Source organism: Bufo bufo, chromosome 2 (assembly GCF_905171765.1).
Source record: "Bufo bufo chromosome 2, aBufBuf1.1, whole genome shotgun sequence".
NCBI lineage: Eukaryota > Metazoa > Chordata > Amphibia > Anura > Bufonidae > Bufo > Bufo bufo.
This window is the reverse complement of record NC_053390.1, coordinates 608,252,910-608,279,605: the sequence shown is the minus strand read 5'-3', so window position 1 is coordinate 608,279,605 and position 26,696 is coordinate 608,252,910. Positions and strand designations below refer to the sequence as shown.

General features: G+C 42.2%; 1 protein-coding gene across 2 annotated transcripts in view; it reads left to right on the top strand.

The window, feature by feature from the left end:
* TRPC3 (transient receptor potential cation channel subfamily C member 3) overlaps positions 1 to 26,696 on the top strand; it is a 495,918-nt gene that overhangs the window by 234,790 nt on the left and 234,432 nt on the right. For both annotated transcript variants that reach the window (XM_040418404.1, XM_040418405.1), the window contains exon 3: positions 24,104 to 24,289. In XM_040418404.1, the coding sequence (XP_040274338.1) occupies positions 24,104 to 24,289 (186 nt within the window). The remainder of the gene's footprint in view (positions 1 to 24,103; positions 24,290 to 26,696) is intronic.

The following is a 26,696-nucleotide window of genomic DNA, read 5'->3' as shown; positions in this document are numbered from 1 at the left end:
TTCGGAAATAGAGACTTGAGTTTTTTTTATTATCAATTAAAACAAGCTGTACGAGCAGAGATAAAAAAAGGAACACAAATTGTCCCCCTTCCATTACCCTTAGCTAATATCACCAAGATAGTTGCAAGGAAGAAATTGGTTTCCAGGATATATGGAGGTTTACTTCATCAGAACACAAAAAAAAGAGCCGTTACTACTCTAAATTATAGATGGCAAGAGGTTCTTAATTTGCAACAGGAAGAATTTTGGGAAAAGGCTATATGGTCCAAAAATAGTGTTTTAAATAATTTTTCTTATAGAATTATGCAATTTAACATACTATATCGTCTATACTACTCCCCCAAGATATTAATGAAATGTTAAAAAACTAAACAATTTAGCTGTAAAAAATGTGGGGAAGAGGGAGTAGACGATGTCCATATACTTTGGACATGTATAAAAACTCAGCAATTTTGGAGGATGGCGAACGAAAAAATAGAGAGGTACCATGTGTTTAAAGTCCCGACTTGCTTTGAGGTTTGTGTTTTGGGAGTGATGGACAAAGTAGATGTTGTTTAAGATCGAGAAGTATCAACCAAACTTTTATTTTTTGCAAGAAAATGTATTGTAGCACATTGGGGAGCCAGAACAATGCCAACAGTTAATGAATGGGAGAATTTGACCAGACTCTCGCTTGTCAGAGAGGAATTTCACTTGGTATCAATTAAGAAAAAATATACATTTGCTAAAAAATTGCATAAATGGTTGAAATAGCTGGCTTGTCTGTGGTGGACTCGGTGGCGGGGGGTCGGATACGTGATGGGTGTGGGAGGTGGAGGAGTGGGAGAAGCAAGGATGAATATATATAATTTCTTTTTATTTTTTTCCCTCCCCTCCTCCTCCAGGAGAGGACCAAGCAACAGGGAAGGCACAGTGGGGTATGTAATTGTATATTGACGTTTACTATTTATACTGTAACGAATAAGAAAATGGGAAAAAGACTGTTTTTTGATATATCTGTATTTAATATAATTAATAAAGATTCATATATTCATATATTGTGTTCCTGATGTCAGGGTCCATAAGGAGAATAGGCCATTGTTTGTTAAGGATCTTTCTGGCCTGGCCTGCAGCACCATCAAAAGTGTATTTTATGATCAACTGTGTTTTTCTCTTTGGGTACCAGCAGTTCTGTGAAATCTTTTTCTATAGCTGTCTGATAGGCTGTCCTCAGAACATTATCGGGATAGCCTCTCGAAAAATGTCTGACAAATTCTGACAGATTTCTCTGAGCAATTCCGGTGGAGACGCAAGTATTTTCCCCACTTCCCACTACATTATATGCAACCATAAATGGTGGCATTAAAAAGTACAACTTGTCTAACAAAAATAAGCCCTCATAAGGCTATGTAAACAGAAAAGTTGTGACTCTGGGAAGGCGTGGAGTGAAAAACAAAAACGGAAAATCACCTGGTCCTCTAATGGTTAATAGTTAGACAGTGCTCTTAGAATAGACCTTCTAAAACTGCACCAGCTTTATCACAGTGGCTGATGCTGGATGATAAATCAGGCCCACCTTTAGGCTCCATTCACACGTCCGCAACGTGTTTTGCGGATCTACGGAGCCGCGGATCCGCAAAACACAGACAGCGGCAATGTGCGCATTTTGAGGACCGCATATTGCCGGCACTATAGAATATGCCTATTCTTGTCTGCAATTGCTAATTAATCAGGGAACGGAATTGCGGACCTGGAATGAATGGTCCGCAATTCCGTTCCGCAAATGCAGAACAAAATTGCGGACGTGTGAATGGACCCTTAGACCGACTAGTTTAACTTTACAGGACTACCAGGAAAAAGTGCATAAATTATGCCAGAATTGTAGAGCATTCTGTCAGCAAATTTGTCCCTATGAATCTGGCTGACCTGTTCCATGTTCACTTGGCAGCTGAAGGCATCTGTGTTGGCCCCATCTTCATATGTGCCCACGATGTTTTAATATATGCAAATGGCCTCTAGGAGCAATGGGGGCATTGCCTTTACACTTAGAGGCTCTGCTCTCTCTGCAACTGCTGAACCCTCTCCACTTTGATTCACAGGCACTTCTCCTAAAGTCAAAGTAGAGAAGGCGCGGCAGATACAGAGAGAGCGCTAAGCCTCTAGGTGTAATGGCACGCCCCTATTGCGCCTAGAGGCTCGTTTGCATATATTAAAATTTTTTTCAGCAATGCAGGCACATATGAACATGGGACCAACACAGATGCCTTCAGTTGCCAAGCGCACATGTAACAGGTCAGCCAGTGTCATAGGTACAAATCTGATGACAGATGCCCTTTAAAAAATCTCCCCCACTCTTTTTAACCATACTGTTAAAGCAGCTGTGCCTACCATGCCATTCCAGTCATCTGTGGAAAAACTCACAAAACAGCTTGTACCTGTACAATTCTAGAGCATCTGTTCTTATGACTTTATGTTAGGCTACTTTCACATCTGCGTTTTACTTTCCGGTGATATTGTAGTGAGCATGGTGGTAGTAGTAGTCATGGTGGCAATCCTTCTCCAATACTCTCTATAGTTATGTCTATAAGGATTTGTAAGGGTTTTTTTGCGGGATGATCTCCAGTTTTTGTTAATACCATTGTATTTGGAATTTAGCAGGCACTCACTGTTCATCTGAATACATGTATATTTATTAAAAAAGTTTAAATAATACTTGATTAAAAGCAATCTATAAATTAATTGTGTAGCGACTCCTCAACCCAATTCCTGTGTATTTACTGTGTAGTAATATGTGTAGTAATATGCGCATATAATTAGCTACGTCGTTGCAATGTTGTACAATATATAAGCGACAGTCCCAGTATTGGAGGCACTGTTGTGTATTAACAAACGATATGGCAACTTAGGTTCAACAATTTAGGTCCGTGATTCCGGTATTAAATGAGTAGTCCCCGTATTGCACACGCCACAATATGGTTAATGTCACCAGAGTGATACTTCACAAACCACAATACAGTCAATGCCGCCAGAACAATACTTCATAAGCCACAATGAGGTTAGTATCGCCAGAACAGTACTTCACCTTTTGATAATCAATAATGTTGGGGTAACTCACATTTATGTTGCTGTTCCGAGGATTTTGTTAATACCATTTTGGTGTGTGTATGACTTTTTATCACTTTTTGTTCCATTTTTTTGGGGAGGTAAAGTGATGAAAAAACGGCATTGTCCTTTTTTATTTTTTTTCATATACGCCATATCGGACAAGTTTTTTAGATTTTAATAGTACGGGCATTTTTTCATGTGGCAATGCCCATGATGTTGATTTATTTTTATTGTTTAAGTATTTTGATTTTAGGAAAAAGAGGGGGGGGGTTGTTTTGAATTTTTAAATGTATTTTATATTTAACTTTTTTTTTTTTTTTACTTTTTTTTTGTGGACCACAACATGCAATCATCCGATTGCAATTTGTATAGAGTAATGGAATTTTCTCCATTGTCCTATACATGGATCACTCTTATTACACGTGCTGGCCTGAATTGTATTATACAAGTATTGAGCCTAGAAGCCTAGTACACGTGCTCCAGTAGCTAAGACATAACTTTTAATTTATATTGCTTTTAAAACATAACTAAACACACAAAGTGAGACTGATTAAAAATCTCAGTAGTTGGCAGACTTTTGCCCCATATTTTGTCCAGTCTCCAAATGGTTAATTCAGCTGCTGTCAGTATTTCTCAGGCAGCTGATTAGGAAACACTGTAGCCAACTAGTTGTGCACTTCACTGGCTACATAGCTATCTTGTTTCCTACTCTTTCCCTATGTAAAGTCAGATCATGATGCGGGCTGTCTGTACCTAACTACTGTGTCTAAAATACACAAACACATTTACTGCCTCCCGACATGTTTCGCCAGCGTCTTCAGGGGATCGGGCAGGTATGTCTTTGGGGGCGGGGACCACCTTTTATTACATAGGTAAGTGATGTCACAGCGCAGGGTTCCAATATACAGGGATCTCTTTTCTTGTAGCGCTCTAGGGAGGTATAAGGTTAGCGGTAATTGGCCATCTCCTCTCCATACGTCACCCGCTTACCCGCTGGTACCTGCATCATTACGGCTGTTTTGTCTGTAGCGGAGTTTCACCTACTTAAAGATCTCCTTCTCTTTCTTCTGCTTTTAGCAGTAGATCCAATGATAATACTCATTGCCATTATATGTGTAACGGTCGTGTACACACACACACAGGGGGGGAGGGAAGTGACCACTGCGCTCCACCCTTACCCCTGGCCCTGCCTACTTGCCTCGCGAGTCCTAATGACAGGAGACAACTGGACGGCAATCCCTAACTTGGAATAAGTGCAGGGATGACAGACAGACAAACAACAGGACGTGAACGGACCGAGTCAATACCAGGAAAGCTACAAAGTACAAAGGATTAAGCAAAGAATGGTCAGGAGAAGCCGGGGTCAAATACCAGGAGAGCAGAGAAGTACAAGTGGAGTCCTAAGAGAGTAGTCAGGTGGGAGCCGAGGTCACAATACCAGGACGGATGCGCAGTACAGGAGGATCAGGCAAAAGGATGGTCAAGGAACAGGATCAGGTAAGTATTCAGCAGTCCAACAAATAGCCAGGAACCTAGAAATTAACAGGCAACCTGTAGCCAGCAGGCTGCCTGTATTTATAGTGGGGAGTGAGGGTCATGTGACGTGGCCAGCGTCACATGACCGACAGACCAACCAGTCGAGCACCGAGTGATCAGTTCGGCGCTCAAGGCAGACTTAGGAGCAGGGAGCCACCCAGCTAGTGAAGCCGCCCTGGGAATGAGGTCAAACACAGATCCTCATTCCCAAAGCTAAGCAACAGGTCTGCGGGCGATGGGGGACCGAGTGCACCTTTGGAACCCCGTGACAATATGTGGATTTCTCATTCTCATGATTTCTAGTCACCTTTGATTCCTTATCATCTAATTAAGCAGCTGATAATCTTTTACCTCATTACTGTAAATTACACATGATTATGATCAACCATTATTTTCATGAATTTATCTACTATTATGACTTGTGATCTTAAACAGTACTTCACAGTCATGATTATTGAGTATATATCACATTCATGTCCATAATTGGCCATAAATATGGCTACTTTCACGCTGGCATTTTTGGGTCCGCTTGTGAGATCCGTTTCAGGGCTCTCACAAGAGACCCAAAACGGATCTGTTAAGCCCCAATGCATTCTGAATGGATAAGGATCCGTTCAGAATGTATCACTTTGGCTGCGTTTGGCCTCCGTTGCATTTTTTAGACGGTCACTAAAACGCAGCTTTCAGCGTTTTTGTGACCGTCTGACTATGCGGAGCCTAACGGATCCGTCTAGACTTACAATGTAAGTCAATGGGGACGGATCCATTTTTCACTGACACAATATGGTGCAATTGAAAACAGATCTGTCCCCCATTGACTTTCAATGTAAGTCAGGACAGATCCGTTTTGACTTAGACTTTTTTTTGAATGAATAATGAAAACGGATCCGTCATTAACGGATACAAGCATTTGCGTTATTGGTGCAGATCCATCTGTGCAGATACAAGATGGATCTGCACCAAACGCGAGTGTGAAAGTAGCCTAAACTGTATTTTGCACATGATTTTTATCAATTTTTGTTTTCATGAATTAATTTACTGTTATAACATATGATATAGCACATCATAGTCATGATTATTAACTATACACCACAATCATGTCCATAATTGTCCATAGTTATCATACATTGATTTGTTGTAACAATCATGCAGCTGATAAGATCTACTATAAATAATAAAGATCATGGTGAACCTGAAAATTGATAAGAATTTTATCAAATGTTATATTTTGTGTTAATGTATTATTTTCCTTAGATTAGTTGACTAGTTGGGCCGGAGTACTTTTATAATGTAGCTTCATTATTCTCCTTTCTTGAGCTATTAATTGATGCTATTAGTCAATTTTTAGTAATATCCCTGGAAGCTCGGCTATTAGTGACATCAATCCTTGTAAACAGATGCAAAAAAATATTAGCTTTGAAATTAGAGAAGGCCCCATAATAATATATATTTCAACTGCGTATATAATTACATCTTGTCCTCATGTCATTTCCTTATATTAATCTTATCCTATTTATATTCATTTTATTTTTACTTTTATTTTTTGTTTTTATTTTATTATTAGGGGGGTGTTTTGTTTATATAGATCTACTGTATGTCAATGTCATAAACTGTCTTCGGTGGTCTCCCACTAACGTGTTTTATTTTAGGGTCAATATTCATATTTCTAACTTCATAGATAGTTGTAGATCGTGTCATTTCAGTTCCTAATGGCCACTTAGAAAAAGGATGACTAGGTAAAGCCTTCATTAAGTCCCAATGGTGATAGGGATTTCAAACGGTAGATCCATTTTGTTTCCTATGAATGTCTCCTTGTCTTGGACCGATTTTAGTTTTCTGTATTCCCCATACTTTCAAATTAGAGGGGTTTCCTTGATGGTTATCAAGTCTGGCCCAACTAGTCAATCACTCTGGCCCAACTAGTCAACTGATCTAAGGAAAATAATACATTAACACAAAATATAACATTTGATAAAATTCATATTAATTTTCAGGTTCACCATAATCTTTATTATTTATAGTAGATCTTATCAGCTGCATGATTGTTACAACAAATCAATGTATGATAACTATGGACAATTATGGACTTGATTGTGGTGTATAGTTAATAATCATGACTATGATGTGCTATATCATATGTTATAACAGTATATTAATTCATGAAAACAAAAATTTATCAAAATCATGTGCAAAATACAGTATATTTATGGCCAATTATGGACATGAATGTGATATATAGTCAATAATCATGACTGTGAAGTACTGTTTAAGATCACAAGTCATAATAGTAGATAAATTCATAAAAATAATGGTTGATCAGAATCATGTGTAATTTACAGTAATGAGGTAAAAGATTATGGGTTGCTTAATTAGCAGATACACATATAATGGCAATGAGTATTACCCTTGGATCTATTGCTAAAAGCAGAAGAAAGAAGTAAAGTCCTGTGACATGCGCAGTACTAGCCAGGTAGTGAAGGAGATCTTTAAGTAGGCGCGCATGCGTGAAACTCCGCTACAGACAAAACAGCCGTAATGATGCAGGTACCAGCGGGTAAGCGGGTGACGTATGGAGAGGAGATGGCCAATTACCGCTAACCTTATACCTCCCTAGAGTGCTACAAGAAAAGAGATCCCTGCATATTGGAACCCTGCGCTGTGACATCACTTACCTATGTAATAAAAGGTGGTCCCCCCCCCCCACAGACATACCTGCCCGATCCCCTGAAGACGCTGGCGAAACATGTCGGGAGGCAGTAAATGTGTTTGTGTATTTTAGACACAGTAGTTAGGTACAGACAGCCCGCATCATGATCTGACTTTACATAGGGAAAGAGTAGGAAACAAGATAGCTATGTAGCCAGTGAAGTGCACAACTAGTTGGCTACAGTGTTTCCTATTTAATCAACTGCCTGAGAAATACTGACAGCAGCTGAATTAACCATTTAGAGACTGGACAAAATATGGGGTAAAAGTCTGCCAACTACTGAGATTTTTAATCGGTCTCACTCTGTGTGTAGTCATGCTTTAAAAGCAATATAAATTAAAAGTTATGCCTTAGCTACTGGACCACGTGTAAATAGACGTTCTATAGTCATAAAGACTAACTGTAAATAATTTAACAATGTTATAAACGTCATACACGGAGTTGAGTGGTCCTTTATTTTGAGACTATAGAAGCTTAGTACAGGCTTTGGCTCATTACATACCAGGAATGATTTACCTGATCTCCGTCCAGGGGAGGCATTTTTGCTTATGAAGCTCGCGCTTCCGGGTTTCTGGCCTGTCAGATGTCCTGGACACATGTTACATTAGCTGCGGGTGTCTGCTTATGAAACAGCAGGCACCCTCTAGCTATGGTGCTCTCTCCGCTCCAGAGCGGGCACCATCTTTTAAGAATCAACATCTGCCATACATGTACGGCAGATGTCGAGAAGGGGTTAACAGTCACCTTTTCTTAATGGCAGCTATAACTCCTAAGGGCTTGGTATTAGGCTCTGTACCACTTCCCTTGGCGGGTTGGCCTCCCAGGGATGCTCTTACTTCCTCTCTATTCTCACATGCTGTAACTAACTTACTGAATTTCAGCCCCTCCCCAGGAGGCGATGGGTAGAGCAGCCCCACCTAACCTTACCCATCTAAATCTATTTACAGCCTTTAGAAAGGAAATTAAATAAGACACAATTTAACCCTATATGCAGTAGGCCACTGGTATTTGATTTTTGTAATGTCATTATTTTATATTGCATACAATGCAGTGGGAAACTGAAAAAAAAAATCAAAATAGGGTGGAATTGGAAAAAAACACAATTGTACCATAGTTTTACGGGTTTCATTTTTACAGCGTTCCCTATGTGGTAAAACTGACCTCTGGGTTGGTACGATTACAGCAATACCATATGTATAGTTTTTCTTGTGTTTTAATACTGAAAAAAAATAACTTTGGAATAATTTAGATTTCTATTCTGATCTCCATATCTTTTTTATATTTTCATCTGTGGAGCTGTGTGAGAACTAATTTTGTTTATAGGGGGGTGACCTGTAGTTTTTATTTATACCATATTTGTGTATGCTTTTGTCATCACTTTTTATTAAATGTTTTTAGGAGGTCAAGCAATGAAAAACCCCAAATCGTCCATTTTTATTTTTTGTCCATTATAGCATTCACTGTACAGGATAAACACATTTATATTTTTGTAGTTTTGGCATTGTGGGATGCAGCGCTGTATATGATCTTTATTTTGTTAATGTTTATTTTTATTCAGAGGAAAGGGAGGTGAATTTGTATGTTTTCTTTTTTATATTTAGAAAACTTTTTTTAATCTTTTTTCATAATTTTTTTAGGCCCCCCTAGAGGACCTGAACACACAATGATTAGATTGCTTTGCCCATACACTAATGTCATTTAATACAATATTGTATGGAAAATTCAGTAGAATCCAATGCAGTATTCCCACCTTCAGGCGTACATTTGAATATACCTGTAATTGGCCTTATAGGCTCCGACCTATCACCACCAAGGAACAGCTTCCTTGCGGCAAACCTGTCGCATTTAACATGGTGTCCGTTCTGCAGGCAGCATGGTATATACAGCTTGTAATTAATTCATTTACATGTGGTCGTACTTAGTGTTTGACAGCCTTTATTTGTATGTGTGCACATACAGAGACAGCTGTCAGTCACTCAGTAGTATAGCCCATTGGATTCTGTAGCATAGAAAGAGTAGGAACGTAAATTAATAAAAATATGTTATGCTGCATATTTTTTTGGACTTTTTATAAAACTATAGATCAGTCTGCTCAACTCTTCCTGCTCTATACCGTGCTTCCTGTAGATAAGACTGCATATACCACATTAAAGGCCCTCTCTAAAGTTTGGCTGACGCATACAATGCATTCATTGTTGATAATCATGTACATCAAATACAACCTTTTCCATTATCCCTTTCGCTTATGTAATCGCAACTAGATAAAAGAGTGGCTTTCTATAGACATTAGTATTATGTATATATATATATATATATATATATATATATATACATACTACTCAAAAAAATAAAGGGAACACTTAAACAACACAATGTAACTCCAAGTCAATCACACTTCTGTGAAATCAAACTGTCCACTTAGGAAGCAACACTGAGTGACAATCAATTTCACATGCTGTTGTGCAAATGGGATAGACAACAGGTGGAAATTATAGGCAATTAGCAAGACACCCCCAATAAAGGAGTAGTTCTGCAGGTGGTGACCACAGACCACTTCTCAGTTCCTATGCTTCCTGGTTGATGTTTTGGTCACTTTTAAATGCTGGCGGTGCTTTCACTCTAGTGGTAGCATGAGACGGAGTCTACAACCCACACAAGTGGCTTAGGTAGTGCAGCTTATCCAGGATGGCACATCAATGCGAGCTGTGGCAAGAAGGTTTGCTGTGTCTGTCAGCGTAGTGTCCAGAGCATGGAGGCGCTACCAGGAGACAGGCCAGTACATCAGGAGATGTGGAGGAGGCCGTAGGAGGGCAACAACCCAGCAGCAGGACCGCTACCTCCGCCTTTGTGCAAGGAGGAACAGGAGGAGCACTGCCAGAGCCCTGCAAAATGACCTCCAGCAGGCCACAAATGTGCATGTGTCTGCTCAAACGGTCAGAAACAGACTCCATGAGGGTCATATGAGGGCCCGACGTCCACAGGTGGGGGTTGTGCTTACAGCCCAACACCGTGCCGGACGTTTGGCATTTGCCAGAGAACACCAAGATTGGCAATTTCGCCACTGGCGCCCTGTGCTCTTCACAGATGAAAGCAGGTTCACACTGAGCACATGTGACAGACGTGACAGAGTCTGGAGACGCCGTGGAGAATGTTCTGCTGCCTGCAACATCCTCCAGCATGACCGGTTTGGCATTGGGTCAGTAATGGTGTGGGGTGGCATTTCTTTGGAGAGCCGCACAGCCCTCCATGTGCTCGCCAGAGGTAGCCTGACTGCCATTAGGTACCAAGATGAGATCAGACCCCTTGTGAGACCATATGCTGGTGCGGTTGGCCCTGGGTTCCTCCTAATGCAAGACAATGCTAGACCTCATGTGGCTGGAGTGTGTCAGCAGTTCCTGCAAGACGAAGGCATTGATGCTATGGATTGGCCCGCCCGTTCCCCAGACCTGAATCCAATTGAGCACATCTGGGACATCATGTCTCGCTCTATCCACCAACGTCACGTTGCACCACAGACTGTCCAGGAGTTGGCAGATGCTTTAGTCCAGGTCTGGGAGGAGATCCCTCAGGAGACCGTCCACCACCTCATCAGGAGCATGCACAGGCGTTGTAGGGAGGTCATACAGGCACATGGAGGCCACATACACTACTGAGCCTCATTTTGACTTGTTTTAAGGACATTACATCAAAGTTGGATCAGCCTGTAGTGTGTTTTTCCACTTTAATTTTAAGTGTGACTCCAAATCCAGACCTCCATGGGTTGAAAATTTTGATTTCCATCTTTTTATTTTTGTGTGATTTTGTTGTCAGCACATTCAACTATGTAAAGAACAAAGTATTTCAGAAGAATATGTAATTAACTCAGATCTAGGATGTTATTTTTGTGTTCCCTTTATTTTTTTGAGCAGTGTATTTAAATATATATAACTACAGTAGTTGATGTAGTCTGTTGCTGGGTTTGGTCAATCAACAGGTAAAGAGACAGCTGAAGTCATGCTCTGCACATCTGTGCATTCCATGGCATTATTCCTCACTGACATATGTTTACAACCATCTTGTGCTTACATTCATTTCTGGGGTTTCTAAATTAAACACACTTACAGGATTGACTGAATGTTTCTAGTTTTCCTTTTATTCAGTGTCATCCTCGGTCTAGGTATTAAGATGTGAATGATGAGTTACAACCGTATTTTCTCTTTGAAGTTTCTACATATGGCATGCGTGAAATTTTTTAATTGACTGCAACCTAGTCTTGTCTCTGGCTCTTAGTCAGAAGTGCAATAAAAATATTTCCTCCAAAAGGCAAACTACACTTTCAGTATATTAAAGGAATGGGTCTTAAAGAAATGTTATTTCAGTGAACACTCTTAAAGTAAATGTCTACCTTTTTATCATGATGTCGTTTTAAGTCTAAAATTCTGTGTTGATCAGTTGAAGGTACCACCATAAAGGTACATTAACCTGTCACATTGAACATGGTGATTGAGCTACAGTGTCACGGAAGGTGAGGGAAGGGAAGCAAACCAAACACTACAAAATTACACAAAACAACAGGCTAGGTCCCAAAGCTAGGGAACAGGGAAAGGTCACCTCCTGACAATTCCTGAGCCTTTCCCTGACTGCTAACAACATGAACAAATCTCGACGGTAGAAGTGTTCATACACTGCTAGGGAGCAGGCGAAAAGACAACCGGTTCTTTGCACAAGATGAAGGAACCCGCTTCTGCCTAAGGCCTAACCAGTACAAAACAACAGAAGGGAAGGAAGAAGGACTTAACTGAAGATGAACTGGGAGCAGGAGATCTACAAAACACCAGCAGAAAACTCCAGGAGAAACTATAAACCGCAAGGGCTATAGTGAGAGGAAGGTATAAATAGCATCACTAACAAACTAATGAGCAGAACCTGTGAGGGGGTGGGATCCTGCCCAAAGCCACAACAAAGCAATCTGTCAGATAGATTCACGTGCAGCAAGTCTGACAGACCTTCTCAGATCACTCACAGGGCAGGGCGTGACAGTACTCCCGTCCCTCTACGGGTGACCTCCAGGCACCCAGGACCAACTTTATCTGGGTGTGCACTGTGAAAGGCGTTCACAAGGCGGCTAGCATTGACATCGGTAGCCGGAACCCACATTCTTTCCTCAGAACCGTATCCCCTCCAATGCACCAGGTACTGAAGGGAACCCTGAAGAACACACGATTTGAGTATTCTGGAGATCTGAAACTCCAGATTACCATCTACCAAGACAGGAGGAGGAGGTAAAGGAGATGGTTCAGCAGGTTCAACATACTTCTTCAACAAGGACCTGTGAAACACATTATGGATCTTCCAGGCCTGCGGAAGTTCCAGATGAAACGCCACCGGATTAATAATGGCCGAGATTAATAAATCTTGGGCCCAACTTCGAAGAGGGTACTTTCAACTTAATGTTCTTAGTGGACAACCACACCAAATCGCCCACACACAGGTCCGGACCAGTCATACGTCTCTTGTCAGCCATCCGTTTATATCTTTCGTCCATATTTTTCAAATTAGCCTGAATCTTCTGCCAGATAGAAGACAATGAAGAAGAAAATCTCTCCTCTTCAGGTATACCAGAAGATTCAGTCCCAGAAAAAGTACCAAACTGAGGGTGAAAACCATATGCGCCAAAAAATGGTGACTTATCAGTTGACTCCTGTCTACGGTTATTCAAGGCAAACTCAGCCAAGGACAAAAACGAGGACCATTCTTCCTGATTCTCAGCGACAAAACACCTCAAATAAGTCTCCAGGTTCTGGTTAGTGCGCTCAGTTTGTCCATTCGACTGAGGATGGAAAGCCGAAGAGAAAGACAACTGAATACCCGAACAAGTACAAAACGCCTTTCAAAACCTGGAAACAAATTGTGTCCCCCTATCAGACACCACATCAGAGGGGATGCCGTGTAAAAACACCTGAGCAAGAGTTTTAGCATTGGGCAAACCTGATAATTGTACAAAGTGAGCCATCTTACTGAAGCGGTCCACCCCCACCAAAATCACAGTTTTCCCAGAGGAACTTGGTAAATCAGTGATGAAGTCCATGGACAAATGCGTCCAAGGACGAGATGGAATGGACAACGGAAAAAGAGATCCTGAAGGTCGAGTGTGAGCTACCTTAGCGCGTGCACAGGTCTAACAAGCTGCTACATAGCCCTCAGCACATTTACACAAACTTGGCCACAAGAATGTCGGGGAAAAAAGATCCACCGTGGATCTACTCCCAGGGTGTCCCGCAACGACAGTATCATGATGTTCCTTGAACACCTTGTGTCGCAGTTCTGAAGGAACAAACAACTTCCCTGGAGGACAGGAATCAGGTGCCTCACCTTGAGCCCCCAGCACTTCTGCCTCCAGCTCAGTATAGAGCGGATACCACCACCTCATCAGCCAAAATCAGAGCGGGATCCTCTGAATTCCCTCGCCCCCCAAGAAAGCTACGTGACAAAGCATCTGCTTTGACGTTTTTGATCCCAGGACGATAAGTGACCACAAAATTAAACCTGGTAAAGAACAATTACCATCTGGCCTGCCTAGGGTTCAGACGCTTAACTGATTGCAGGTAAGCCAGATCCTTATGGTCAGTAATTACCATAATCGGATGAATCGCTCCTTCTAGCCAATGACGCCATTCCTCAAAGGCCAATTTGATGGCCAACAACTCTATATTCCTAACATCATAATTCCTTTTGGCAGCAGAGAGTTAGTTTCTTAGAGAAAAAGCACACAGGCGCCATTTGCTAGTAGAGGGACGATGCGATAAAACTGCTCCGACAGAAAAAGCCTGTAATGCCTCTTCCAACCAGACAGAGAAGTCAGCGTCCTTCCTTGTCATATCGGTCAAAGGTTTTACAATAGTGGAATAATTCAAGATGAACTTCCTGTAGTAATTAGTAAATCCTAAAAACCGCATCAGAGCTTTCTGATTCTCCGGCCGATCCCATTCTAGTACCCCACGGACCTTTTCGGGATCCATGCGAAAACCAGAAGCAGAAAGTAAGTAACACCGAAACTGCAGTTCCTGAACAGCAAACACACATTTTTTCAACTTAGCATACAATTTATTCTCCCGAAGGATCAATAATACTTGTCTTAAATGATCCTGATGAGTCTCCATATCGGGTGAGTAAATCAGTATGTCATCGAGGTAAACAACGATAAACCTCCCCACCAAATGATAAAAAAAAATGTCATTGATAAAGTGCAGGAAGACTGCCAGGGCATTAGTTAAACCAAAGGACATAACCAGGTTCTCGAAGTGCCCCTTTGGGGTTTTGAAGGCCGTCTTCCATTCATTCCCTTCCCTGATTCTTATCAGATTATAAGCTCCTCTTAAATCCAACTTAGAAAACACCTTTTCACTGACAATCTGATCAAATAGATCCGGAATCAAGTAAAGGGGATAAGGGTCACGGACAGTAATGAGATTCAGTTCCCGGAAATCTAGGCACGGCCTAAGGGAACCGTCTGTAATTACTTTTTACAAAAAAGAAGCCCGCTGCCATAGGTGATTTAGATGGTCTAATATGTCCTTTTCTTAAACTCTCAGCAATATACTTCCGCATACACTAGCTACTCTTTCGGGTTGGGAAAGATTATATAACCAAGATTTTGGCAATTTTGCTTCGGGAATAAGCGGACAATCATACTCTCGGTGGGGGGTGCAACTCCTGATCTCCATCCTCCGAGAATACGTCCGAAAAATCAGAAAGAAACGGAGGTAACACCTTAGTGGATACCCCAGAAATAGATGCGTCGAGACAGTTGTCCATACAAAAATCACTCCAATTACTGATTTGTCTAGTTTGCCAGTCAATGGTTGGATTATGTTTGGTCAACCATGGTAAACCCAGCAAAGCAGGCAAACCTTTAAGAACAAAACAAGAAATAGATTCAACATGGGAATCACCCACCCTCAAATAAATATCCTGCATAATATGAGTTAGACTTTTTTGCGAGAGAGGAGCAGAATCTATAGCAAACACTGATAGCTCCTTGCTTAATGCGCTAGTTCTAAAACCATGACTCTGAACAAATTGATAATCAACAAGATTAACCCCTGCGCCACTGTCAACAAATACTTCTAATTCAATATTTTCAGAGTCTAGTGCCACCATGGCAGGCAGTAGGAATCGGGTACTGCAGGTAGAAAACAAATATACCTGTTCTGACTCTTCATTCACGCTACAAAGAGTAAGGGAACTTGTTTTCTTTTTGAAAGAACCCTCCTTTTTTTTTTTCATTTTGAGGCTTAATAAAAGGACACACATTAACGAAATGTCCTTCTTTACCACACAAATAACACAGTTTTCTCTGCACTCTAGAGTTCCTATTACCAAGGCAAGAAGAGACCTGACCTAACTGCATAGGTTCCTCTCCAGTCCCAGGTTCAAGTGTCACTGTACTCCGAGGGACAGGAGGGACAGATTCCCCAAATGATAGTGCCTCCTGCCTGAGTGGAACCTTGCACCTCTCTCTCAGACGTCTATCAATCCTTACAGCTAGAGCCATGGCCGCCTCCAAAGAATCGGGATTTTCATGAAACGCAAGGGCGTCTTTTAGTTTCTCAGACAGCCCCTGACAGAACTGACTGAGTGCAGGGTCATTCCACCCAGAGTCAGTCGCCCCTCTTCTAAATTCAGCACAATATGACTCAGTCGTATGTTCCCCGTGACACGAGCTACGCAGCTTATCCTCGGCCAGAGAGACCCGGCATGGGTCATCATAAATCAGGCCCAAGGCTCTGAACCGAACAAAGTTATCACTTCCCCCGGAAAACCTATCTGGGAGAGCTACCTTTTGTTCAAGGCTGACCTGGTTCCCACCAGCGGCGCCAGAAGCCAGAGATCTCTGACAAAGTGCAACTGAATTACGGAGGTCTGCTACCTCCCAAGATAATTCCTGCATGAAATCAACCAGATTATCAACAGCTTCCATTTTGCACAGAGCAAGGGGAAAAAAATGACGGCATGGGCAGCTTATAATGTCACGGAAGGTGAGGGAAGGGAAGCAAACCAAACACAACAAAATTACACAAAACAACAGGCTAGGCCCCAAAGCCAGGGAACAGGGAAAGGTCACCTCCTGACAATCCCTGAGCCTTTCCCTGACTGCTAACAACATGAACAAATCTCGATGGTAGAAGTGTTCATGCACTCGAACCTAAGCCCTGCTGCAACTGACACAAACCCACAGCTAGGGAGCAGGCGAAAAGACAACCGGTTCCTTGCTCAAGATGAAGGAACCCGCTTCTACCTAAGGCCTAGCCAGTACAAACAACAGAAGGGAAGGAAGGAGGACTTAACTGAAGACGAACTGGGAGCAGGAGATCTACAAAACACCAGCAGAGAACTCCAGGAGAAACTATAAACCGCAAGGGCTATAGTGAGAGGAAAGTATAAATATCATCACTAACATACTAATGAGCAGAACCTGTGAGGGGGTGGGATCCTGCCCAAAGTCACAACAAAGCAATCTGTCAGATATATTCACGTGCAGCAAGTCTGACAGATCTTCTCAGATCACTCACAGGGCAGGGCGTGACATACAGGCTGAGGATAGGTAATCGATATAGGAGTCCCGGAAAATTCCTTTAAGAAATTAAAGTCCAAAACTGTAAGACTAGTATTTACTAGGCAGCTGAAATTAAAATTCCTTTTACAGTTTTTGGCATTTATAGCTACTGCTATCAAATATGTAAGAAGCATGACTTCTTAGTATCAGATACACAGAACATACATGATTATAGGATGCTATATCATAAAGACTGTTTTGATGTTACTAGAATTTACTTGTTCACAACCCATCCAAATTACCGGTAATCCCAAAGAGACCCTTAGAGGTTGTTACTCATTGCAGCAATTGTACCGTAGGTCACAGACAGGGTCCTGGAAGTACTGGAAGAAAGTGGATGTCTTGAGCCATAGACAATAAGGCTTTTGAATTAACTGCATTAGCCAAGTATTCAAAGGTTTACACAATGCATGAGAAAATTGAATACTTCTTTACAGACACTGTAATTTTCTAACAAGAGGTAGTATGGAAGAACATGTAACAAAATTACACTAGTGATGCTGTCCCTTCATAGTATAGCAAACCACAGTATTGTACATTGTATAGTGACTGTGCTTGGTATTACAGCACTAGACGCTGAATGGGACTGAGTTGCACAAAGACCATGTGACCAATGTATGTGATGTCACAGGCCAAAGAACAGCTAATTGGTCGGATACCGGTAATCAACCCTACACACCGATCAGACATTGATAACCAATCCTGCAGATAGGTCATCAATAGTTAAGTCTGGGACAACCCCTTTAAATATGTGAGTCGATGTAAAAGTAAAAGTATTTTTCTGTCCTTTATTACCCACTTTTACAATGGGAGAGTGGTAGTAGACTGAAACATTTTCACAAAAATGCCTTTGGGTCCCAAGACAGAGGTCCTATTGCCAAAAATGAATCTTGCTATGATGCACAAATGAGGTTTTCAGTGTCCAGTGGGCGGTCCCAAGCCACAGGAGTCCTCAGACTCTACCTCACTGCATCCTGCCCCACGCCACCCCTTTGGTATTGATACACAGCTCCATTACTCTCTGACATCATAGATTTCTGCATTGAAATCCCAAGCATGAGAGATGCAATCTCAAGACTGCTCATGTACAGTACTTTCCCATCTGTGAGCATTGGAATCAGTGACTGTACTGTACAAGTGCCACATCCAGCACTGAACCTGTCGATCAAGGCCAAGGGGACAGTGCAGCGCAAGTTGTAGTGAGGAGAGATCACTTATCAGACTCAGGATTGTCTACTGGGCATTTGCAAACTCATTGCATATCACTTCAAAGTTAATTTTCTCGCTGCTTTGGCCTCTGTTCATGGACACAAAGGTATTCTTGTAAAACTGTTTTCATCTAATACCTGATGCTGGATTTAGTTTTATAGGGAGAAAGGAGCTGACAGGCTCCCTTAAAGTAACATGGAAGTAAGTGTTAAAACACTAAAATGTAAAAAAATTCAATGACAAATCTTGGGTGTATTTCAGAAAACTTGGGATAAGGCTCCACACTGCTTTCCTGTATGTGTCATTTGCTGTTGATCTGAAAAGGTCTCTCAGGATTTATGATTCCTTTGTTGAAGTCCAGTATAATGGCAAGTAATCTTCTTGAAGACTTGACAGCTCTCAGAAGAGCACGGCTTGTAAAACAAAAAAGAATTGGTGTGTGGATAGGGCTGAGTTGTTTAAACACAATTCCCACATAACAGTGTCTGTAACTTGTCATGGCTATTACAGATCATCTTGAAATATGGCACTTACAAACATGAAATGAGGTTTGAAGGAACTGACTTTAGGTGCCTTACTAATATAAGCCCTCACTTTTCAGCCCTCCCTCCCATACATTACAGTTTTTTCACTTTACAATAGCCTTTTCCTGACCATCACAAAATGAGTGTCCATTTACCATTATGTAGATTTATGCTACAACTTTGGCACTGAATCCATAAGATCTGTTGATATTTGCATGTAAAGCCTCCATCAGAGGTTTCTACTGGGCATTTTTCTATTTTCAACAGCAAGTATTGTGGATTCTCCATCTCTATTCTTGCCTTCAAAGATGCTGCAATGTTTCAATGTGAATTCAATGTTTTGAGAATAAATAGGCTTAACAGGCTAAGTGCTAAAAATATTTACTAAGGCCTCATGCACACTATTTACTAAGGCCTCATGCACACCATTCCGTTTTTCTTGCGGATAGGATGCGGACCCATTCTTTTCAATGGGACTGCAGAAAATGCGGACAGCACACTGTGTGCTATCCGCATCCGTATGTCTGTTCCATAGCCCCGCAAAAAAAATATAACATGTTCTATTCTTGTCCGGTTTGCAGACAAGGATAGGCATTGTTACAATGGATCCCCAAAAAAAACGGATGACATATGGACGTCATCCGTTTTTTTTGTGGATCCGCAATTTGCTAACCATAAAACACATACGGTCGTGTGCATGTGGCCTAAGTGTAATTAAATATAAGGTATAACAGACAAAATTACATACAGAATAAATAATAATCAATCACATAGCCTGCACAATATAATATAGGGGACGTCCACCGCAATGTCTTAGGTAGGGCTGCAGTAAACGAAGTATTCTATCGATTATTTTTTATGATTAATCGAGTAATCTAATCTAAGAAAAACCGTTGTATAGCAAATAATTGCACACACATAAGGCTTCCATGCCATGTCCCCCAGTATCCCCATGATAACAATGCCATCCGCCCCTCCATGCCATCCAGATTGCCATGATGTCCCCCTTGCCCAGTGCCTCCATGCCATCCACCATGTCCCCCACTCCACCAGATCAGCCCCTGCATGCCAAATCACAGGTGCCCCCATTTACCCTTCTCCCCCCCTAATAATTTTATACATGACAAATCACAGGTGCCCCCATTTCCCCCCGCCCATGCCAAATCACAGGTGCCCCCATTCCCCCCCCCCCCGACACATGGAGTCAACAGGAGACACATCTTCATCCCAGCATGCACTAGGAGGGACCTGACGTCACACACAGCGTCAGCCAGCGCGCTGACGATGTGTGAACGCAAGGCTCTGCAGCGCGGTGCCGAATCGGGAGGCGGAGCGGTGAGTAAGAAGCTTCATTTCACTCACGCTCCGTGGTCATGTGATTTAAACGAATCCTCAATGCGATGACTCGTTTCAGCCCTAGTCAACACCCCATGGTAATACAAGACAGAGATATACCTTACAACATCCTACCTCCTGGATAATGTTTTCAATGATGTTCCCATCTTCACCCCTCTGGCCCTCCTGATATGAGCATCGGAGCTTACTGCTGGGTTGGAGCCTCCGCCTAGCAGTCCCTATGAAAAGCCCGGTATCTCACCGGACCTCCAAAAAATGCCTTTGCCCTGTGCGATTTGCCGGAGGGGTGAAGATGGTGGGGATATGTCGGGATTCAGATCTGAACCCGGACAACCCCTTAAATACTCACGATATAAGCTCACTGTTCAAGGACGATCTATATAAAACATCGCTGGCAGTTCATAAGCATGTTCTTGCATAGAACATAAAGGGAACCTGTCATGTTGAGCATGGTGTTTGAGCTGCAGACAGCATGTTATAGAGCAGGAGGAGCGGGACATACCGATATATAGTTTTATTGGAAAAGATTCAGTATAACTTGTTTTTCATTCGTTTAAATTTTTGCGCATTCTGGGATTTGAAGTCAAGGAGGCGGTCCTATCAGTGATTGACAGTTATCTCTGTATACACAGACATAGAAGGAAGGCTGTCAATCACTAATAGCACTGTCTCCTTGACTTCAAAGCCCAGAATGCGCAGGAATTTTGATGAATGAGATACAGGTTATACTGAATCTTTTTCTATAAAATTATATATCAATCTGCTCAGCTGCTCCTGCTCTATCACAGGCATCCTGCAGATTATTTTACATTTTCATACTGATAGGTTGCCTTTAAGAAATGAGTTGTTATGTTCCGCTCTTGCACACTCCTGAGGCCAATATTGGCTGAAGTGGTCTTGTGACCAAGAATCGGACCTCATCACTTCCATTCAGGGGTATACATAGAAGTCACTGGGCCCCATAGCAAGAATCTAATTTGGTTCCCCATGCCCAATTCATAGCCCCTCCCACTACCCGTTGCTGGCCAGTAGTGTACTCATATGTGAGATATGAGGTATAAATTACAAGTTGTATCTCACATATCAGTACACTGATATGGGAAAGCAACCAAACGGAACGGAATGAACAGAACAGAATTTTCAGTTCAGTTTTGTCCCCATTGACAATGAGTGGGGACAAAACGAAAGCATTTTTCTCTGGTATTGATCCTCTGCCGGATCTCAATACCAGAAAAGTTAAGTGCAGATGTGAAAGTAGCCTAACTCAACACACAGCCATTAATGTCTAAACAAAAGTAAGTACACTCCTTAGTGAAAATGGCCAAATTGTGCCCAAAATGTCAATATTTTGTGTGGCCACCATTATTTTCCAGCATTGCCTTAACTCTCTTCGGCATGGAATTCACTAGATCTTCATAGGTTGCCGCTGGAATCCTCTTCCACTCCTCCATGACGACATCATGGAGCTGGTGGATGCTAGAGACCTTGCACTCCTCCACCTTCCATTTGAGGATGTCCCACAGATGCTCAATAGGGTTTAGGTCTGAAGATATGCTTGGCCAATTCAGCACCTTTACCCTCAGTTTCTTTAGCAAGGCAGTGGTTGTCTTGGAGGTGATTTTGGGGTCATTATCATGTTGGAATAATGCCCTGCGGCACAGTATCCGAAGGGAGGGGATCATGCTCTGCTTCAGTATGTCACAGTACATGTTGTCATTAATGGTTCCCTGAATGAACTGTAGCTCCCCATAGCTGGCAGCACTCATGCAGCCCCAAACCATCACACTCCCACCACCATGCTTGACTGTAGGCAAGACAAACTTGTCTTTGTACTCTTTACCTGGTTGCCACCACACACGCTTGACACCATCTGAACACCATTCTTTATGCAGTTCCTTAACTAGATGTACAGGACCTGTGATGAGATCATCATAGGTCCTTTAGCTTTCTCCACTGATGGTAGGGATACTATACTGGAGATTGATTTTCTGAGTGTAATTAGGGGGCAGAGCCTATCTTCCACTGCAGGCCCCTTTTCTCCATGGGCCCCATAGAAGCTACGTGTTCTGCCTATATTGGAGGTACGCTACTGCTTCCATTCCAGTGCCACGCTGGGATCCACAGCACTGGAACGGAAGGGGTTCTAAAAGGGGACTAAGGTTTTATCTGCAGATGCAGCCAATGACATGCTCCACTGCAGCCAATAACTGACTTCAGTGATGATGTGGCCACAAGTGGCACATCACTGCTCAAGCCAGTTATTTGCTGTAGTGGACCATGTGACCATGCACCGCCAACTGTAAACAGTCCGAGGACCAGAACATGAACACGTGTGATCCGGAGTGGAGAACTGGAGCAGCAGGAAGTAGGTAAGTATGAATCTTCTATTTAGGGAGGTAGGCTGTGGGAATTGCAGAAATAGTCCTGATTCCCAGAGAACTCCTTTAACGTGTTTTTATGATGTTGATACCGTAGCTGATCCGTTAAATTGGCAGAATATTTCTGTTTAGTGGATGACTCTTTTTTAAAAACTTTGTCCAATAATTCTAAAAAAATCCTTCTTTCATAGTCATGGCATATCACTAGGATATGTTAATACTTTATGGTCGGTGGCGGCCCAACCTTTGGGATGCTCACTGATGCAATTAATGAAGAGGATGCAAAGCTACTTTAGCGCTGCTTTCCCTGCACAACAGAGCTCTCTGACACTCGGATGTAGATAGCCCAATTCACTTGAACGGCGGGTATGAAAACTAGTGAAGGGGATATAGCTCTAAATCATAACTGCAGCCGATTCATTCTCAGGATTGGTGGGTGTCCCAGAGGCCCAACCCATTGATCATAAATTGATGGCATACATTATACCTGTGATGGTTAACCTCCGGCACTCCAGCTGTGGTAAAACTACAACTTAATGGAGCATGCTGGAAGTTGTAGTTTTACCACAGCTGGAGTCCCAGAGGTTAGCCATCACTGTGTTATACTATCACTCTATAACAGGGGTGGCCAACCTTACGGACACAAAGAGCCAGCAAAAAAAGTATGACTACCAGGAGCCACAAGCTATACATGGCGCGGTTGTGATTTTTATTCTGTTACGGTGTTCACCGCATAGGAAATATTTTTCAATATTTTAATAGTTCCCACTTTTTGGGCATGGCGATATGTAAATATGTTTATTTTTTATTGTTTGTAAATTTTATATGTAAAATTGGAAAGGGAGAGTCATTTAAATATTTAGTATTTTGGTGTTTTTTTTTACTTTTTTATTTTTATTTACTATTATCCCCCTTAGGGGCTAGAACCCTTGTCCTATTCACCCTAATACAGCTCTATTAGGGTGAATAGGACTTCACACTCTCCCTGCTGCCCTGTGCATAGTACTCACAGCAGCAGGGAGCTTACCATGGCAGCCAGGGCTTCAGTAGGTCCTGGCTGCCATGGTAACAGATCGGAGCCCCAGGATTACACTGCTGGGGCTCCGATCAGAACTGCCACCAATGTGGCCACTGCCACCAATGATACTAATACTTGGGGAAGGGGGGGGCACTGCGCCACCAATGGTTAGAATTTATAATACTGGGGGGGGGGGGGGGGGGCGCACTGCACCACCAATGAATGTAATTAACACATTAATTCAATTATGGGAGGCAGCGGGTGCCGGCGGCGGTATCACATACCCGGCCTTAATAACAGGGCATGCGATCTGCCGAACCCTGGCAATTAACCCCTCAGGTGCAGCACCCCTGTTATCTCCCCATTGGTGGCAGTGGCAGCCGCGTCACAGTGGAGAGGGAGGGAGGGACTCCCTCCTTCTCCACTGTGCAAGTGAAGAGAACATGGTACGTGCTAAGAGCGGCGCATACCATGTTCTTTATTAGGCTGCGCAGCTGCTTCCCATCTCCACCGCAAGATCCGCACTTGAAGCGGCAAAGAGCCGCGGGTTGGCCACCCCTGCTCTATAAGATAGGAATATCACTTTATAAATATACATTATTTTTTGATTTTTATTATGTTCAAACAGTAAGCAGTGTTATGAAAGATAATTTCACAAGACCCCTATATAACATAATTTTTTGTATGACTTTTTAGAATGACTATCGCAAATTGTCTATGCAATGCAAAGACTTTGTGGTTGGAGTCCTTGATTTGTGCAGGGATTCTGAAGAGGTCGAGGCTATCTTAAATGGAGATGTGGATGCTGAACCAGCGGAACCTCAGAGACACAGACCATCACTGAGCCGAGTTAAACTAGCCATTAAGTATGAAGTTAAGAAGGTAGGTACTGTGTAATATGTGTCATATCACCATGTGTGAATTGTGTTTTGTCCTGGACCCTGTACAGAGATGAAATCAACCACTTTGTGGATGGGTCTGCATATGTAGTATACAGTTGCAAGAAAAAGTATGTGAACCCTTTGGAATGATATGGATTTCTGCCCAAATTGGTCATAAAATGTGATCTGATCTTCATCTAAGTCACAACAATAGACAATCACAGTCTGCTTAAACTAATAACACACAAAGAATTAAATGTTACCATGTTTTTATTGAACAAACCATGTAAACATTCACAGTGCAGATGGAAAAAGTATGTGGACCCCTAGAATAATGACATCTCCAAGAGCTAATCGGAGTGAGGTGTCAGCCAACTGGAGTCCAATCAATGAGATGAGATTGGAGGTGTTGGTTACAGCTGCCCTGCCCTATAAAAAACACACACCAGTTCTGGGTTTGCTTTTTCACAAGAAGCATTGCTGATGTGAATGATTCCTCTCACAAAAGAGCTCTCAGAAGATCTACGATTAAGATTGTTGACAATGCATAAAGCTGGAAACGGTTATACAAATATCTTCAAAGCCTTGCTGTTTATCAGTCCACAGTAAGACAAATTGTCTATAAATGGAGAAAGTTCAGCACTGCTGCTACTCTCCCTAGGATTGGCCGTCCTGTAGAGATGACTGCAAGAGCACAGCGCAGACTGCTCCAATCAGGGAAGACGAATCCTAGAGTGTCAGCTAAAGACTTACAAAAGTCTCTGGCATATGCCTAACATCCCTGTTAGCGAATCTACGATAGTAAACACTAAACAAGAATGGATTTCTGGGAGGATACGACAGAGGAAGCCACTGTTGTCCAAAAAAAACAATTGCCGCCGTCTTACAGTTTGCACAAGAGGACCTGGATGTTGCACAGCAGTACTGGCAAAATATTCTGTGGACAGATGAACCCAAAGTTGAGTTGTTTGGAAGAAACACACAACACTATGTGTGGAGAAAAAGAGGCACAGCACACCAACATCAAAACCTCATCCCAACTGTGAAGTATGGTGGTTGGGGCATCATGGTTTAGGGCTGCTTTGCTGTGTCAGGGCCTGGACGAATTGCTATCATCGAATGAAAAATGAATTCCCAAGTTTATCAAGCCATTTTGCAGGAGAACTTAAGGCCATCTGTCCACCAGCTGAAGCTCGACAGAAGATGGGTGTTGCAACAGGACAACGACCCAAAGCATAGAAGTAAATCAACAACTGAATGGCTTAAACAGAAGAAAATACACCTTCTGGAGTGGCTCAGTCAAAGTCCTGACCTCAACCCGATTGAGATACTGTGGCAGGACCTCAAGAAAGCAATTCACACCAGACATCCCAAGAATAATTGCTGAACCGAAACAGTTCTGTAAAGAGGAAATGGTCAAGAATTACTCCTGACCGTTGTGCACGTCTGATCTGCAACTACAGGAAAAGTTTGGTTGAAGTTTTTGCTGCCAAAGGAGGTTCAACCAGTTATTAAATCCAAGGGTTCACATACTTTTTCCACCTGCACTGTGGCATGTTTACATGGTGTGTTCAATAAAAACATGGTAACATTAATTTTTTGTGTGTTATTAGTTTAAGCAGATTGTGATTGTCTATTGTTGTGACTTAGATGAAGATCAGATCACATTTTATTACCAATTTGTGCAGAAATCCTATCATTCAAAGGGTTCACATACTTTTTCTTGCAACTGTAATGTTACTATGATTGTGTTGGTCTGCTCTGAAATCTCTGGTTGAATCTCAAAATGTAGTTACATACTAATAGATTTATCCACTTTGACTGGATAGTGCATTTGAAGGTATCCTTATCCACCATACACACTCATTATAGCCCAGATCCTAGTTAGGGCGGGTTCGCATATACGTTCGTAATTCCGTTATACTGTTCCGTTATAACAGGATATAACGGAATATCGTTAATTTCTAACGATAATTTGTTCTTCCCTTAGTCCCTAACAGCAGCACAGATTGGGGTTAACTGCCCCTGTGACTGGTAGGACCGGCGAATTTTAATGAGCCCAAGAACCAATAAACGATCTTCAGCTCCCTGAAAGGGAGGAGATCACCCCCCAGCCCACCGTGTTTTTAACAAGCATAATGTATTTAGGGTGGGATATTTGTGTGCTGCTGTTAGGACTAAGGGAAAACAAATTATCGTTAGAAATTAACGATTCGCTTACGTCCTCAACAGCAGCACAGATGGGGAGATAGCAAGAAGAATCCCCTAGGGAGGGTCCTCATGCCTGGCAGAACTACGAACAGTCTGCCCAAAAGCCGAAAACTCTGCCATCCTAGCATCTATCCTATAATGGGAGATGAAGGTTGACTCAGAGCTCCAGGAGGCCGCCTTACAGATCAACTCTAAGG